Genomic DNA, 19349 nt, shown 5'->3' with positions numbered 1-19349 from the left:
ATCATCTACTTCACTGTATATATATATATATATATATATATATATATATATATATATATATATATATATATATATATATATATATATATATATATATATATTCAAAGGTTTGTGTATTACAAAGATCAGCAAAGATGTACTAGTCAGGGCCACCTATACTAGGTTGGTTTGCTGTGAGAAATCAGACGAAAGTCTCCCACCATCACCAATCATCACTAGGCAGCGTTGTGATGAAAACTGGCTTTTATATAATATATATATATATATGTATATATATATATATATATATATATATATAGAGAGAGAGAGAGAGAGAGAGAGAGAGAGAGAGAGAGAGAGAGAGAGAGAGAGAGATGAAAGTATTAGTAACCAGTTACCCAATGAATTTTCCAAATCACCCCCTCCCCCGGGAATCCAACATGGGGAGACAGACAGAAAACAGCTTTCCCTTTTAAAGGGAAAATCTTTCTCCAATACTACCGGGGTCGTATGAAAATTCAGAGGGTCAGAGGTCACGAGAGAGAGAGAGAGAGAGAGAGAGAGAGAGAGAGAGAGAGAGAGAGAGAGAGAGAGAGAGAGAAATTTAATATATTCACTTTCACTGAAAATCTCAATTAAATATATTTTGAAGTATAATTAGAAATTTGAAAAATATACATTCGATATTTTCGTCTTTTGAGAGAGAGAGAGAGAGAGAGAGAGAGAGAGAGAGAGAGAGAGAGAGAGAGAGAGAGAGAGCTCACGGGCGTATATGTGACTGCAATTACCAACACATGACGAAGGGACAGAAGGAATTATATATATATATATATATATATATATATATATATATATATATATATATATATATATATATATATATATATATATATATATATATATATAACAAAGCCTACTAAATCTAATATAACCAGCTTATTATATAAACCAAATTCATTCACGTACAAAAGAACATTAAAAACTATATCCTACCTGTTTAAAAAAATCCTGTTGTCAGACAGTGCAAATATATATATATCCTTAACTATACATCCTTTTAAAACGTTTTGGTTCCTAATCAACCGTGTTTTAGAGCACTAAAACGTCTTCACTATACACTCCACCATTTCCCCGTTCACTATCTTTTCACCGTATGCGATAAAATGTCGGCATTTGTACGAAAAATGCCGACAAATGCTGAGAATTTCGGAGCTACAACACTAGGCCGTCAGATCACTACACATACCAGCGTACAGTTTCGCTGGCTGGCGTGTGTTTTGGAGTGAACCAATGCGCGAAATGCCATTTTTGGTGGGTTTTTAATTTTGCCTTTCGAGAGAAATCTCTTATTCGATACATTTCGCTTATATAAAACCCCATCATATTAACGTCTCTCCTATAAACATACTAATCAAAATCATAAATAACTATAAAACATTCTAACTAAAAACGTATATCAAAATCTAAAAAAAAAACATTCGTGATATTATTACGCCGCATAAAAAACCAACGGTAACTTAGCTTCCTTCGTTACTTCAACCAATGACAAACGACGACAGTCCTTGACGTTTCGCGCTGGCCAATCGGAAGAGGCCATGAGGTTATGACGTCATAATGAGAGCCAATCACAGGAAGGAATATCGGTGACGTCAAAGTTTGTTAACCTGTCGTGCAAGTTGCCTGCGATTCGTTCATGAGAGTAACCTGTTGGTGGTTGGAATGTTCGTGTTTTTCTATATTAACTGTTTTATAATATGATGTTTTGTTTGATTATTTACATAGTAATATTATAATATATAGTTTCGTCTTTTATTTCATTGTAATATGATGTTAGGATTTAATGAATCATATAGCTTTAAGTGAAATAAACTAATAATATAAAGCCTAAGTTGACGATAAACGAATCGAACACATATAAACATTAGCTGATTAAGCGAACGTTTTCTAAAATACCTCACAAACAATCTCATGAACGCGACCATTCTGTTCTCTGTTCTCATCACCGACAGTTGGTTAGGCACAACCAAACGCTACGGACTCGAAACCTACTAAAAAATGGCGTAGTGATATTTAATAAGTTATTACTGCAAACAAACCCTTTATTTATATATCACACGGGTGAACGTTTACACAGGAACATTTTAACGAATTAAAGGTAAGTGAAATAAGACCATAAAACGTTTAAATGACTTAGAATATTGTTAAAGAAAACGATATGTGTAGAAGGTTCTGTCAAAAACGGTACTTCCATTTGACACGATTTCGTTAATTACATATTTTTATTGGTTATTCTTTTCCTGATTTTGTTTCTTCTAGTTTAATTAGGCAATTGGATATTACGTTGGCATTTTTAATGCGTTGATATATATATATATATATATATATATATATATATATATATATATATATATATATATATATATATATATATATATATATATATATATATATATATATATATATACATACTGTATATATATATATATATATATATATATATATATATATATATATATATATATATATATATATATATATACATATATATACATACATATATATATATATATATATATATATATATATATATATATATATATATATATATATATATATATATATATATATATATATATATATATATATATACATACACACACACACACACATATATATATATATATATATATAAATATATATATATATATATATGTATATATATATATATATATATATATATATATATATATATATATATATATATATTTATGTATATATATATATTTATGTATATATATATATATATATATATATATATATATATATATATTCATTCTCATAGCCAAAAAATCACAAAAAATATTCCAAAAACAACAATAATAATAATAATAATAATAATAATAATAACTCAGGTAAAACATAAAAGATATATTTGAAACGAAGGGCAAGTATTGTAATGCATATTTACGGGCTAAACATCCTGTTCATGAAGCATCTGTGTAAATATAAGGTGGGGGGAGGGTCCTGAGGAGTACTGGGGCAGTGACTGTTGTGCGATTTTTATAGAGCCAGCCTCTATTACAAGATATGTGTTGACGTCAAAGAAATATATATAAATAAAATTAATTAATTTTGATTGAATATTTCTCGCAATCGCAATTAATTATTAAATTAAATAATAAAAAATTGAGTTATAAATTGAAATTAAATCATTACAATTAATTGACAACTTCAAATTAATTAAGAAATTAAATTAAATAAATTAAAATTAATCAATTGAAAATTAAATTAAAATTAATTAAAACATTAAAATTATGATTAAACTAAAGTTAGATAAATTAAAATTAATCAATTTAAAATTAAATTAAAATTAATTAAAAAATTAAAATTATGATTAAACTAAAGTTAATAGATAAATTAAAATTAATAGAGTGAAATTTATTAATAAATTAAAATTAATTCAAAATGAGTTTAATTCACTTAATATTTCTTTTAATTAAGTCAGTATCTAAGGCATGCCTACAGTGTACCCCATGATGTGCCCTGATGGCACTACCCTATGACGCAGGACAAAGGCCTCAGACATGTCCTTATTCATGTCTGGGGTTTGGCTAGATTTCACCACCACACTGGCCAGTGCAGATTGGTGATGGTGGGAGACTTGTGTCTGATAGCTCGCGGCAAACCAACCTAGTATGTTTAGTGAGGGTGGGAGACTTTGGTCTGATAGCTCGCGGCAAACCAACCTAGTATATTTAGTGAGGGTGGGAGACTTTGGTCTGATAGCTCGCGGCAAACCAACCTAGTATGTTTAGTGAGGGTGGGAGACTTTGGTCTGATAGCTCGCGGCAAACCAACCTAGTATGGGCTGGCCACAGCGGGTTAGTGAGGGTGGGAGACTCTGGTCTGATAGCTCGCGGCAAACCAACCTAGTATGTTTAGTGAGGGTGGGAGACTTTGGTCTGATAGCTCGCGGCAAACCAACCTAGTATGGGCTGGCCACAGCGGGTTAGTGAGGGTGGGAGACTCTGGTCTGATAGCTCGCGGCAAACCAACCTAGTATGTTTAGTGAGGGTGGGAGACTTTGGTCTGATAGCTCGCGGCAAACCAACCTAGTATGGGCTGGCCACAGCGGGTTAGTGAGGGTGGGAGACTCTGGTCTGATAGCTCGCGGCAAACCAACCTAGTATGTTTAGTGAGGGTGGGAGACTTTGGTCTGATAGCTCGCGGCAAACCAACCTAGTATGGGCTGGCCACAGCGGGTTAGTGAGGGTGGGAGACTCTGGTCTGATAGCTCGCGGCAAACCAACCTAGTATGTTTAGTGAGGGTGGGAGACTTTGGTCTGATAGCTCGCGGCAAACCAACCTAGTATGAGCTGGCCACAGCGGGTTAGTGAGGGTGGGAGACTCTGGTCTGATAGCTCGCGGCAAACCAACCTAGTATGGGCTGGCCACAGCGGGTTAGTGAGGGTGGGAGACTCTGGTCTGATAGCTCGCGGCAAACCAACCTAGTATGTTTAGTGAGGGTGGGAGACTTTGGTCTGATAGCTCGCGGCAAACCAACCTAGTATGGGCTGGCCACAGCGGGTTAGTGAGGGTGGGAGACTCTGGTCTGATAGCTCGCGGCAAACCAACCTAGTATGTTTAGTGAGGGTGGGAGACTTTGGTCTGATAGCTCGCGGCAAACCAACCTAGTATGGGCTGGCCACAGCGGGTTAGTGAGGGTGGGAGACTCTGGTCTGATAGCTCGCGGCAAACCAACCTAGTATGTTTAGTGAGGGTGGGAGACTTTGGTCTGATAGCTCGCGGCAAACCAACCTAGTATGGGCTGGCCACAGCGGGTTAGTGAGGGTGGGAGACTCTGGTCTGATAGCTCGCGGCAAACCAACCTAGTATGTTTAGTGAGGGTGGGAGACTTTGGTCTGATAGCTCGCAGCAAACCAACCTAGTATGGGCTGGCCACAGCGGGTTAGTGAGGGTGGGAGACTCTGGTCTGATAGCTCGCGGCAAACCAACCTAATATGGGCTGGCCACAGCGGGTTAGTGAGGGTGGGAGACTCTGGTCTGATAGCTCGCGGCAAACCAACCTAGTATGTTTAGTGAGGGTGGGAGACTTTGGTCTGATAGCTCGCGGCAAACCAACCTAGTATGGGCTGGCCACAGCGGGTTAGTGAGGGTGGGAGACTCTGGTCTGATAGCTCGCGGCAAACCAACCTAGTATGTTTAGTGAGGGTGGGAGACTTTGGTCTGATAGCTCGCGGCAAACCAACCTAGTATGGGCTGGCCACAGCGGGTTAGTGAGGGTGGGAGACTCTGGTCTGATAGCTCGCGGCAAACCAACCTAGTATGTTTAGTGAGGGTGGGAGACTTTGGTCTGATAGCTCGCGGCAAACCAACCTAGTATGGGCTGGCCACAGCGGGTTAGTGAGGGTGGGAGACTCTGGTCTGATAGCTCGCGGCAAACCAACCTAGTATGTTTAGTGAGGGTGGGAGACTTTGGTCTGATAGCTCGCGGCAAACCAACTTAGTATGGGCTGGCCACAGCGGGTTAGTGAGGGTGGGAGACTCTGGTCTGATAGCTCGCGGCAAACCAACCTAGTATGGGCTGGCCACAGCGGGTTAGTGAGGGTGGGAGACTCTGGTCTGATAGCTCGCGGCAAACCAACCTAGTATGGGCTGGCCACAGCGGGTTAGTGAGGGTGGGAGACTCTGGTCTGATAGCTCGCGGCAAACCAACCTAGTATGGGCTGGCCACAGCGGGTTAGTGAGGGTGGGAGACTCTGGTCTGATAGCTCGCGGCAAACCAACCTAGTATGGGCTGGCCACAGCGGGTTAGTGAGGGTGGGAGACTCTGGTCTGATAGCTCGCGGCAAACCAACCTAGTATGGGCTGGCCACAGCGGGTTAGTGAGGGTGGGAGACTCTGGTCTGATAGCTCGCGGCAAACCAACCTAGTATGGGCTGGCCACAGCGGGTTAGTGAGGGTGGGAGACTCTGGTCTGATAGCTCGCGGCAAACCAACCTAGTATGGGCTGGCCACAGCGGGTTAGTGACAGTGGGAGACTCTGGTCTGATAGCTCGCGGCAAACCAACCTAGTATGTGCTGGCCACAGCGGGTTAGTGAGGGTGGGAGACTCTGGTCTGATAGCTCGCGGCAAACCAACCTAGTATGTTTAGTGAGGGTGGGAGACTTTGGTCTGATAGCTCGCGGCAAACCAACTTAGTATGGGCTGGCCACAGCGGGTTAGTGAGGGTGGGAGACTCTGGTCTGATAGCTCGCGGCAAACCAACCTAGTATGTTTAGTGAGGGTGGGAGACTTTGGTCTGATAGCTCGCGGCAAACCAACCTAGTATGGGCTGGCCACAGCGGGTTAGTGAGGGTGGGAGACTCTGGTCTGATAGCTCGCGGCAAACCAACCTAGTATGGGCTGGCCACAGCGGGTTAGTGAGGGTGGGAGACTCTGGTCTGATAGCTCGCGGCAAACCAACCTAGTATGGGCTGGCCACAGCGGGTTAGTGAGTGTGGGAGACTCTGGTCTGATAGCTCGCGGCAAACCAACCTAGTATGGGCTGGCCACAGCGGGTTAGTGACAGTGGGAGACTCTGGTCTGATAGCTCGCGGCAAACCAACCTAGTATGTGCTGGCCACAGCGGATTAATGACGGTGGGAGACTTTGGTCTGATACCTCACAGCAAACCAACCTAGTATAAGTGGGCCTGACTAGTACAGCTTTGCTGATCATGGCGATAGAGAAACCATTTCCCATTTAAACGAAAAAAAAAAAATATTTTTTCATCAATATTCAAAAGTGTACTTTTGTTATCTAAATATCAATGAGGTAATATTGCATTACTTTTGTGTAGTCAGTTTAAGTAACATTGCAATGCCACTACAGTACATTATATTGCTATGCATATTCTTACTTTAATGTTTTGCGGCATTAAATGTAGTGTTGATCATCCTCAGACCGCTACGCAAATTTACGAATAGAGTTTCATACGTTGGAGGTTTTTTATCATATGAACAAGTTTTGCATAAATCAATGACGACTCGCTAACGAATCATTCAAATTAGAATTATGGAGATATTTACGACGGCCCGACGCTTAGCAAAACACAATTTCCAACTCATCATTTAAAGGTCGTTCATGAATGGCAGAGGCAAGGGACAGATACATTGCCCTAGAGATTGACCATATATACATCTGATCAGCATCAAAGCCCCCTATCCATCAAGCTAGAACCTGGGAGGGCCAGGCAATGGCTGCTGATGACTCAGCAGGTACACGTATCCCTAGCTCACAAGGACGGTGAGGTTGCAGACACTACAAGAAACTATCGAGCTTTAGTGCGCAGAACTCCTGTCCAGCAGATTGCCAGGCTGGGAAATTTCCAATAAGCTACCAAACCTCAGCAACTTAGAAGTATCGCAAGTAACTTCCCGTGCTGCAAACGATGTAAAACGTCTCCTATCGTATCTCTTGTTCCGACACGGTTTAGGCAATGCCGTGGCCTAGCGACTGAAAGGGTTGGTTAATGCAAAATAAACAGATTTTGACGTAAGAAAAATCTATTTTTGGGCTCGAGCCATGTCGTCCTGATGGAAGTTCCCTCCGGCAGCTTCCTACTGTATAATATTTCTGCGAGTGATATTACAGTACAGACAATTACCGTCGGGTATCACGGGGTTCTAACCCCAGGAATGACTATCCGAAGATATCGTGTATAATCAGGGACGTATCCTAAGATAGATATCTGCACCCCCAATAGACCTTACCCAGTCTAATCAACTAAGGGGAAGGATAAGGGAGGAGCCATTACATATCCTCTCACCCTAAGGTGCCCGCGTTCGTCTCTGAAGCCCCATTCCTTTGTTCGCAGCGTAGACCTACTGTTGCAAAATAAATCCACTGCATAGTCTCGGCAGCTCAGTCACAGTGATGGAGGTATAACATACGAAACATGTCTAATCATTCGCGGGGGGTTACCTATCCAGGAACTGACCAATCAAATTGCTTTTAATAAAAGAGGAGGAGGAGGACTCTGAGATATGTAAGAAGCTACAGAGGTTATTGGCAGGGATCACCAGCTCCTCATTGCCACACTGAAATTAAAATTGAAAGCACCCAACAGAAATGTAGATAGAATACCTAGGTTTGATACAAATAAGCTTCTCGATGATGAGCACAAACATTGCCATTCGTTTTGCCAACAATTATCATCAGTTTTATTTGTTTTCTACGCTATTTTTATATAAATTCCTGTTTCTTATTTCCCCCGTTTTCTATCCAGATCCAACTGCGTCTTCGCAAATATGATGAACAGCGAGTTCGTGCTGGAGCTCATCAGCGTCTTCCACACCGGTCCGGTAAGACCAGGAGAGATTCTAGCTACTATTTATAGATTTAAAAGATTTTTTTTAGTCTTATGGTCAGTCACCAGGGTTGGGGGGGCCAGTCAGTTGAGAATTAAAAGAGGTTGTGGATCAGGATGTGAGAAAATAAGCATCAATAGGGTAATATTTGAAGGTCAAAAAGTGGGTGTAGTTTAGAGTTGAAGGTCTGAAAGTGGATATAAAGTTGAAGGCTAAAGGTTGGATGTAGTATAAAGTTAAAGGTCAAAAAGTGGGTGTAGTTTAGAGTTGAAGGTCTGAAAGTGGATGTAAAGTTGAAGGCTAAAGGATGGATGTAGTATAAAGTTAAAGGTCAAAAAGTGGGTGTAGTATAAAGTTGAAGACTAAAAACTGCCTAAAGTTGAAGAAGAAAATTTAAGTAAAATTAAAAGCCCAATAGTTGGTGTGAAGATAAAGGCTAAAAAGTGGGTTAATGTTGAAAGCCCAAAAGTGTGCAAAGCTACAGAGACCCCAGATTTTAAACTTCCAGCTCGTTTTCCAGGTGGAGCCGGGATCCTGCGTCCAGAAGCTGGTGGGGAACGTGCCGACGGGCGTCATCCTCAAAGATGTGTCGCTCGAAATACACGGGGGCGAGCTCATGGCCATCCTCGGCTCTAAAGGTCGGTTTCTGTCTCGAAAGCTTCGATTCTTATCATTCTAGAATCTTTATTACGCATTATTAAATTGTGATGATTCTCACTTCTATTTGATAATTGTCTCCCCCAAAATTAATGTGCGATATCTGTGATTATTCGGATTTTATTTAGTTAAGAACATTCAGCTGAAATACTCTCTACAGACAAAATCCTGTCTGTGAACTAAATTAAAATCCGTTTTGGATAAGCGTAAAACAGAATATGAAATTGATATAGCTGTTGGTACTCTCGATACATTTGTATAACTCTGCCGTGTTATAAATCTTTTTTTAAAAAAATTCATTACGTAGGTATAGCCATAGGGATTCTTGATACATATGTATGATAGCTCTCCCGTGTTAGAAATCTTTGAAAACAATTTCATGTAGAAATAGCTGTAGGAGTTCTCAATACATATGTATGGTAACTCGCTCGTGTTTGAAAACAACGAAGATCAATGAGTCGAGTATTTCGAGCTGGACGTCTAAATCAATCATGTCGGATATCAGAGGAACCTAGTCTTGAAACTATCTCATCCTTACATAGGACACTAACTGCTACATACTAGATCCATGTAATATGACTTCTTCTTCCTTCAGGCAGTGGCAAGAGAGCCCTGCTGGAGGTCATCTCCCGCAGAGCCCAGGGTCCGACCAGGGGCCAGATTCTGCTCAACCACGTGCCCATGTCCCTACGGCTCTTCCAGGACTCCTGCGGGTACGTGACCCACAAGACGCAGCTCCTGGACGGTCTCACGGCCAAGCAGACCCTCGAGTACGCTGCCAAGCTTTCCCTCAGCTCTAAGGTAAGACGTTTTCGGCTTTGTCGATATATGGCTTGATAGCACTTGGAAGAGTTTAGTACCTTAAGCTCTCTCTCTCTCTCTCTCTCTCTCTCTCTCTCTCTCTCTCTCTCTCTCTCTCTCTCTCTCTCTCTCCCTCTCCTTAATGAATAACCGTAACCCTTGCATAGAGAATTAAAGTAAGGTTTCATTTTGCCTAGGGGTAGTCTATACTAGAGTGCATTCTCTACAATAACCTTAAGTACAAAGATCTCCATCGATTTTTATGTACATGGAATGGGCTCTCTCTCTCTCTCTCTCTCTCTCTCTCTCTCTCTCTCTCTCTCTCTATATATATATATATATATATATATATATATATATATATATATCTATATATATATATATATATATATATTGTCTAAAGCAACATGTTAAAGAACACATCCATTCTCGACCCACAAAGGCAACCCGAACTAATGGAAACTAATTTTTTTCCAGATCGGAGGATCGATGCGTTCCGCCCGGGTACGCCAGGTCCTGGCCGACCTGGCCCTAACGCAGGTCGCCAACAGGTCGGTGGACCACCTGACGCCCTCCGAGTATCGCAGGCTCGTCATTGGAGTCCAGCTCATCAAAGATCCACGTGAGTATTCTAAGCGAGTTTCAACCATTTCTTCAATGCCTCAATTAGCCATAAATCTGGAAGAAATTGCCTGGTGCCAAGGCCAGAGTCGATTCAGTAATTGGGTATAATTGGGGGTATTCATCCCAGATGTGATGTGAAGTAAAAATGAAAAGTGTAAAGTACGTAGAATTGGATAGCATAAAATATTAGTGGAAATTATAAAGTACATAAAATTGTCAAGTGTAAAGTATTATAAATTGCAGTGGAAAGTTTAAACTATATGTAGAAATAGAAAGTTTTAAAGTACATAAAAATGGAAAGAGTAAAGTACATTTGAAATGTTAAGTTTAAAGTATATTTAGAAGATGAAAGTTTAAAGTACTTTACATAAAAATAGAGCGCGTTCAGTACATAAAAATAGAGCAAGTTCAGTACGTAAAAATAGAACGCGTTCAGTACGTAAAAATAGAACGCGTTCAGTACGTAAAAATAGAACGCGTTCCGTACGTAAAAATAGAACGCGTTCCGTACGTAAAAATAGAACGCGTTCCGTACGTAAAAATAGAACGCGTTCAGTACGTAAAAATAGAACGCGTTCAGTACGTAAAAATAGAACGCGTTCAGTACGTAAAAATAGAAAGCGTTCAGTACGTAAAAATAGAAAGCGTTAAGTACGTAAAATTGGAAAGCGAAGTGTACGTAAAAGTGTAAAGTATAAAGTAAAAGGCCAAAAGTGGACGAAACTATTGGCCGAAACGACGCTACAAAGATCCTCAACCAAGGCTTACAGTCCACCACTTGACGTGCATGCGAGCATAAAGCATTTTTAATGATATTTTCAGTTACTGTATAAATTTTAGACACTACGTCATTACTTCAGCTTATTCATTCATCTCTATTGCTGTGTTATTTCCTTATCTCTTTTTATCTTTAGTCTGTGAAATGTTGCTTCGTTTATTTTCAAGTTGTTTACAATTATGTCCACTCTTCTTTTATAAACAGTCGGGTGAAATTATTCTCATATGTAGTGTCAGTAATTTATTTCCTTATTTCGTTTTCTCGCCGGGATACTTTTCCTGTTGGAGCCCATGGGATTATAGAATCCTGTTTTTTCAATTAGGGCTGTAGCTTAGCTAGTAGTAGTAGTAGTAGTGTAATTAGCTTTTCTTGATACACTGACCATCAGTGCTGTCATATCAGTTCAGACATCTGTGATTAACCAAAGCTCTCCTCATATATCATACTCATTCGGACAAAACTCTTCGGTTAATTATAAGTCCACTTTGATAATCTTTATCACCTCCCGAATGCCTAGCTGTGCATAACCCGACATCATCCCAACCCTTCTCGAATTCTGTTCACCGTAACACTGAAATCGACCGTTTTTTTCCTTCCAGTGGTGCTCTTGCTAGATGAACCAGCCTGGGGCCTCGACCCTCTGAACACGTATTTTGTCATCTCCATATTGAGCAACCACGCCAAGAAGTACAACCGGATCATTATCGTCACGATGGAGAAGCCAAGGTAGGGTTAAACTGCAAATAGTAAGTCAAGTTTAATCGAAATCCCGGAGGGATGTCCAACCTACAGCGAGCCCCTGCAGTTTGCCATAGGCAGTACCATACTTTATTAGTGGTATTACTTTAGCCATTTTAGCTTTTCACCCGTTTCTTTCGGTATTTTGCAACTTTAGCGGAAATCACACCAGGCTTTTTTTTTCGCTATCAGCGAGCCGTTGCTGCCAAAAATGGGACACCGGGAGCATTTTGCTCGATTTTGGCAAACACAAACTACGGGCATGACTTCGAACGTAAACAAAAAAGATGGCCGCTACATATAGGACGTGCTCTTGCTTGGCAATTTTGGGTCCAACAAGCCTCAAGAGATAATAAAAATCTGCTTTGTTCTTTCTATAGTAGTTGTAGGATACATCAGTTCACGTAATACGAGAATACATATTACTGCAACAGTCAGAAAGTTTTTGGCCGCCATGATGATGTCAGCTGATCAGTTTTGTTTACATTTTCTATTTTCTCCTCGAAACGCGAAATTGTAGTACGAGTCCACAACACTTTCTCTCTTGTGAGCATCACCCGGAGGTTGGCGAAAACCTAGAGCGAGAAATGACTTGTGTGATTCCAGCATTAGTTGTTCAGCATCTCTCATATCCTCTTGGTCCGGTTCTCACCAAGAGTTTTGAGTATAAACTATGACTTTTGAGGATCTCCTAAAATCCATTTGCATAACATATAGGACTACAAACGTCCTACGACAGACAAGGACCCCTTCCCAAATCTGACTTGCAGTTGCCAGTCTAGATGTCTAACTTTCCTTGCAACAAAACAAAGAAACAAGAAATAAACTCATTGACTGAGCAAAGTACAAAAATCATTGCACTTGTGTTCCTTTATAGCCATAAACATTATCGTACCATATGCTGTCAGTGATGGGAAGCAATTTAAGGATTTCAAAATGGTTGCAAAGATTCAACAGTAATACAATGAATGAACATAATATTGTTAATTATCTGGCATCATAACATCAATGGTCAATGATGCTGACTGGAGTACGATTACTTAAGATTTAGTAACAAAAGAAATCTAAATAACAAAAAATAAACGCATAAAAATAAATAATCATAAAACACTTGAAGATTATATATACCTTTTAAAATCACATACGAAACCCAGCTTTCAATGCGAGCTTAAAAATTCCACTGGCATCGTACACAGCTTCTCCTTCCAAGAATTTTGGTGAGGATGTACCTGCTATCCTCCTTACAAGCTTTAGAGAGGGATAGTTCTCTGATATCCTTAAGACTGGGTCTTACGGTCAGAGGAACCAAGCACTCATCACAGAAGAACCCGTGTACTGAACAGTAATGCCGTGAGACCGAGGGGACCGACACTAAAAGCCTACCTAGTCCACGAAAAGAAATTGATAATGATAGAATGATCTATCAAGAAAATAAATTAGAATTATGAATATTAATGTATATAAACTACGAATCGAGTCGCTTCTTACTGAAATAAATTATACAATACTGTATTGTTTGATTACAATATTTCTTTATTTTATAACAGTATTCCTGCTGCTTCCTCCGATGCCTTAGATGACCACGGAAGTAGCAGCAGTAGGGGATTCATCATTATGAAGCTTCATCTGTGGTGGACAATGGGGGAGGGTGGGCTGTGGCACCCTAGCAGTACCAGCTGAACTCGGTTGAGTCCCTTGTTAGGCTGGGAGGAACGTAGAGAGTAGAGGTCCCCTTTTTTGTTTTTGTTTCATTTGTTGATGTCGGCTACCCCCCAAAATTGGGGGAAGTGCCTTGGTATATGTATGTATAACAGTATACAAATTTTTGATACAATATCTGAGATTTATGATTATAGTTGGATATGTGTTTCTATCTCTGAATGTTTGTAAGTCGAACTTTTGTAAGTTGGGAGACCTTCTGTATATGATTTTGGAGATAGGACAAAATGAGACTGGCGAGATCATTCGGTACCATCCTAAATGTATGAACTATCGCGTTATTATTAAATCGAAGATAGAATCATCCTCCTAGTCTAGATTCCAGTAGATCAAACACAAATAGAAGTTTTTATGCCTGCCACAAACTTTTATTACCTTTTATAAATTTCTTAATTTTCATCAAAAATGCTCTAGCTTTTTTCTTTCAATATGTAACAAGGGCATGTTCGTGGCAATGCTCTCCCGAAATACCAGCAACAGAATAGCTAGTGTGGTGGTATAACCCCCTGCTGGTTGGCAAATACCAGCAACAGAATAGCAAGTGAGGTGGTATAACCCCCAGCTGGTTGGCAAATACCAGCAACAGAATAGCAAGTGAGGTGGTATAACCCCCAGCTGGTTGGCAAATACCAGCAACAGAATAGCAAGTGAGGTGGTATAACCCCCAGCTGGATGGTAAATACCAGCAACAGAATAGCAAGTGTGGTGGTATAACCCCCAGCTGGTTGGCAAATACCAGCAACAGAATAGCAAGTGAGGTGGTATAACCCCCAGCTGGTTGGCAAATACCAGCAACAGAATAGCTAGTGTGGTGGTATAACCCGGCTGGGTAGCAAACGTCGAGCAGCGCACCAGCGTGCGTTCAAACAACAGCTGTAATAAACATATTACTTTATTGTTATTCTTTTCCTGATGTCCAAAGACATTAATTTACAAATTAGAAAATTACTAATCACATACAAAAACAGCGATGGAAGTCACCAAAACTAAGGCGGAAGTTGATTAAAACCAGTCTTTATTATTGACACTGGGATTATTGCAAACATTAAACAAACTGAGAGTTTAAGTTGAATGGTAACAGCTTCACAACTTGGCAAAGCCTCAACTTCTCAGTTCGACAAATCCCCGGAAAGAATATCTGTAAGTGCTTTCCATAAAATGACTTCCTTTCAAAGATAGGAAATTGAAGAAAGAAATTCCGTTTTCCCTCATGACATTCTAACTTGCGTCCTTTTGAAGATTAAAGAAAGACCTTGTTTTCCCGTTGACGTTTAAAAACACACGTCCTATTGAAGGTTAAAGGAAGAACTTCTGTTTTCCCAGATGACATTCAAATACATGTCCTTTTGGGGATTAAAGAAAGAACTTCTGTTTTCCAAGATGTTCAAACACACGTCCTTTTGAAGATTAAAGAAAGAACTTCTGTTTTCCCAGATGACATTCAAACACACTTCCTTTTGAAGATTAAAGAAAGAACTGTTTTCCCAGATGACATTCAAACACACTTCCTTTTGAAGATTAAAGAAAGAACTTCTGTTTTCCCGGCTGACATCCAAACACACGTCCTTTTGAAGATTAAAGAAAGAAATTCTGTTTTCCCGGATGTTCAAACACACGTCCTTTTGGAAAGAAATGTTGGAACTAGCAAATCAGACTCAACTGCATTCTCCATGCATTGCTTCAATCAATAATCGGATGCTCCATAGTTATGTTAGACAGTCGTGTTTTTACAGTTTTGCATTAACAAATTAGTATACGGGCACCGTGAATTACAGGGTCACTAATTAAAAGGTTTTAAAGATTGTTTATGAGTGGTAGATGCAAGGAACAGGACAATGCCCTAGAGACTGACCATATACAGTATACGTATGACCAGTACTCAAGCCGTCCCCTCTCCAAGAAAAGACCATGGAGGGGCAGGCAATGGCTGCTGATGACAAAAGCAGGTAGATCTATAATTCCCCATCCTTAGCTCACAAACTTACACCGAACAGGTCAACAGGCAATTACATTTCCTATACAATACCACAACCTGTAAAAATACAGTGAGTGTATTCAGTAGATTTTAACCCTTTTACCCCCAAAGGACGTACTGGTACGTTTCACAAAACTCATCCCTTTACCACCATCGGTACGTCCTTGCAAAAAAATGCTATAAAATTTTTTATTTCATATTTTTGATAATTTTTTGAGAAAATTCAGGCATTTTCCAAGAGAATGAGACCAACCTTACCTCTCTATGACAAAAATTAAGGCTGTTAGAGCAATTTAAAAAAAAATATACTGCAAAATGTGCTGGGGAAAAAAATAACCCCTGGGGATTAAGGGTTGGAAATTTCCAAATAGCCTGGGGGTAAAAGGGTTAAGATGTCCCTACTTATCAAAATACAGTTCTGGTGACCGAAACCTGTAGATCGCCTGTACTACGCTGTACCGTACTTACAACCAAACGCAATTGAAAGATCCCTTCATTCCCCAGGTCCGACATCCTGCCCTTCCTGGACCGCGTCAGCTACCTGTGCCTGGGAGACGTGGTCTACACCGGGTCCACGCGTCTCATGATCGACTACTTCCGTAGCATTGGGTTCCCCTGCCCGGAGTTGGAGAATCCTCTGATGTATTACTGTAAGTGCACAATATGTTTACTCTACCGTCTTGTTTCTAACGATGACCTGGTCTTACATAGGGGTCTTGAGTTACTGCCTTTCTAATTTCCTCTTGGTAAGCAACTCTTTTAGTAGGATATTTCCAAAATCAAACCATTTTAGTCTTGGGTAGTGCCATAACCTCTGTACCATGGTCTTCCATTGTCTTGGTTAGAGTTCTCTTACTTGAGGATACACTTAGGCACACTATTATATTTGCTTCCTTATTTCCTTTCCTTACTGAGCTATTTTCCTTTGGAAGCCTTTCAGAGAATATAGCATCCTGCTTTTCCAACTGGGGTTGTGGCTTAGCTAATAATAATAATGATAATAATTAAGTAGATTGCTGTGATTTGTGAACAGTATTTTGATCACTGTGATTGCACTAGATACCGCTGTTTTGTCTTGTTTCTAACATTGCCTCCGAGTTTCATAGTGATTCTGTATTGAAAACGCATCCTTGTCTTATGTAGAGGACATCGTATTGTACATCTACAAGATATTATTGTGATTACTGTACTGTAGAGCACTTTGAACTGAATAAAACTTACACAGTATCCCCTGAACACCGAGTTGCTAAAACAATTTTGACTAGACACTTGCACTTTATCATATTCTGGCTTCTTACTTATCCTTCCCCTTAGTGGATTAGACTGGGTAAGGTCTATTGGGGGTGCAGATATCTATGGTTATCTTAGGATACGCCCCTGATTATACACGATATCTTCGGATAGTCGTTTCCGGGGGTTGGAACCCTGTGATACCTGACGGTAATTCTCTTGTAATATCACTCGCAGAAATATTATACTGTAGAAGTTGCCAGAGGGAACTTCCATCCATCAGGACGACATGGCTTTCTCACCCAAAAATAGATTTTTCCTACGTCAAAATCCCTTTTCTATTCAACTGACATTTCATCTAATACCAAAGCACTTATAACTTTTACAGTGTGCCTCTCAACGGTCGACCGCCGCTCGCGCGAGAGGTTCATCGACTCCAACAACCAGATCGCCGCGTTGGTGGAGAAGTTCAAGCTCGAGGGCGGACCGTACCGAAAGTACGCGGGGCCTCCTCCGGACGTGGACCCATCGGAGCACAAGATTCCCCTCTCCGCGTACGGACGGCCTGGGGTTTTCTCGACGCTCTTTGCTCTGTTGGGGTGAGTGACCCGACATCTGATTTAATCATGTGGTTTTATAATAGTACTGTACAGAAAGTCCTTAACTTATAAACTTAATCCTTTCCAAGAATCTGTTTTCAACTCGAATTTTGTTAAATGTTGGCCTAGTTTAGGCTTCACCTAACCCACATGTTGATAATGTTGTTGTGCTTACTGCGCTAAATTATATGATATCCCTTTTACCCCCAGGCTATTTGGAACTTTCCAACCCTTAACCCCCAGGGGTTATTTTTTTTTCAAGCACATTTTGCAGTATATTTTTTCTAAATTGCTCTAACAGCCTTAATTTTCATCATAGAGAGGTCAGGTTGGTCTCATTCTCTTGGAATCTGCCAGAAGTTTCTCAAAAAATTATCAAAAATATGCAAAAAAAAAAAATGTAAATAGCAGTTTTTTGCAAGGACGTACCGGTACGTCCATGGGGGTAAAGGGATGAGTTTTGTGAAACGTACCAGTACGTCCTTTTGGGGGTAAAAGGGATATTATTTAATCGCAGTATCTCATTATGAAATTTTTTGATGCAATATCTGAGCTTTACGGTTTCGGTTGAATTTGTTTGTATTTGCAAAATGCTTGTAAGTTGAGAACCTACTTTTATTTCTGAAAGAAATAAAGAACATTTATAATGACGTACTAAAAGATAGTTACCTTACATCTAAAAAGTATAAAGTAATCTATAGTTTTGTAGTAGACAAAGGGAACCACTAGCCTTTAGTGAAAAGTAAAATCTGTAGTTTTGTAGAAGGAACCACTGCTCTAAAGTAAGGACAGGTGATGTCTTCGGTCATTTTACAAACCTCTACGCCCTTGTGTGGAAGACCAGCTTTTTCTTTCAGCTGATCCAATTGTGCGCCTGCTCTGTAGAAACTGATGAAAAAAACTATTTCCACTTTATCCTCCAGCTTCTTGAACTTTCTTGAATCAGATTACCTTTAAGCTGGAATCACACTAAGCTTTTTCTCGCTAAGCAGCGAGGCGTTGCTGCCCAAAATAGAAAACATGAGAGCTTGTTGCTCAAGCGAGCAGAAACTGCGAGCATGACTTCGGATGTAAACAAACAAGATGGCTGCTGCAGAGAGGACGTGCTCTTGCTTGGACATCTCGAGTCCAACAAGCTTCAAGAGATAATAAAAATCTGCTTGTTCATCCTGTGGTAGTAGTGGAATTCTTCAATTCACGTAATATTCCAAAAATACAATATTACTGCAACAGTTAGAATATTTCTGGGCACCATGATGATGTCAGCTGATCGGTTTTTATCTTTTTCCTATTTGCTCCTCGAACCGCGAGATGGTAGTGTGACGCTACAACCCTTTTGCTCGCTATCATTGGCTGGAGGTTGGCGAAAACCTCGAGCAAGAAATGACTAGTGTGATTCCAGAATTATAGGGAGCTTCTTGAAAACCTACAATAAAAATGACTGTCACATCAAACTGAACAGAACTGCCATAAATTCTTGGTCTCTTAATCTTCCTGACCGTTTTCTTCAAATTTAAGAACAAAATGAATTAATAGACTTTAGGTTAGTTTTTCAGTCATGAAATGATTTGGTGACCTTAGTCTGACCTTAATAACAACAACAATTCATTACAGGAGAGGCTTTGCCATGATGAATCCCGCTACCTCGATCGGCTTCCAGCAGCTGTTCTTCCGTTTGCTGCTGCTACCGACGTTCTTCTTCCTGCTGTGGAACTTCTACTATGAACTGAAGGTAAGAACTGGACCCTCTGGTTATGTTTAGAGAGACAATCCCCCTTTTATATCATTGGATTGGTACAAAGACCTTCTATGCATCTTTGGTACCACGAGACCTGTACGAAAGTCAGGGGGGAATCTAATACACAGTCAAAGGAAA

The 19349-nt window shown here is 40.1% G+C and overlaps 1 protein-coding gene across 1 annotated transcript in view; it reads left to right on the top strand.

The window, feature by feature from the left end:
- Positions 1-1977: 1977 nt before the first annotated feature.
- Positions 1978-19349, top strand: part of LOC137618819 (ATP-binding cassette sub-family G member 5) — a 34977-nt gene continuing 17605 nt past the window's right edge. The window contains exons 1-9 of the mRNA XM_068349027.1: positions 1978-2134; positions 8271-8346; positions 8873-8990; positions 9605-9810; positions 10288-10432; positions 11812-11938; positions 16149-16294; positions 17263-17473; positions 19088-19205. Coding sequence (XP_068205128.1) covers positions 8293-8346; positions 8873-8990; positions 9605-9810; positions 10288-10432; positions 11812-11938; positions 16149-16294; positions 17263-17473; positions 19088-19205 — 1125 coding nt within the window. The 5' untranslated portion in view covers positions 1978-2134; positions 8271-8292. The remainder of the gene's footprint in view (positions 2135-8270; positions 8347-8872; positions 8991-9604; positions 9811-10287; positions 10433-11811; positions 11939-16148; positions 16295-17262; positions 17474-19087; positions 19206-19349) is intronic.

Source organism: Palaemon carinicauda, chromosome 25, assembly GCF_036898095.1.
Source record: "Palaemon carinicauda isolate YSFRI2023 chromosome 25, ASM3689809v2, whole genome shotgun sequence".
Taxonomy (NCBI): domain Eukaryota; kingdom Metazoa; phylum Arthropoda; class Malacostraca; order Decapoda; family Palaemonidae; genus Palaemon; species Palaemon carinicauda.
Note: the sequence above shows the minus strand (reverse complement) of the source record. Positions and strands in the feature narration are given on the sequence as shown.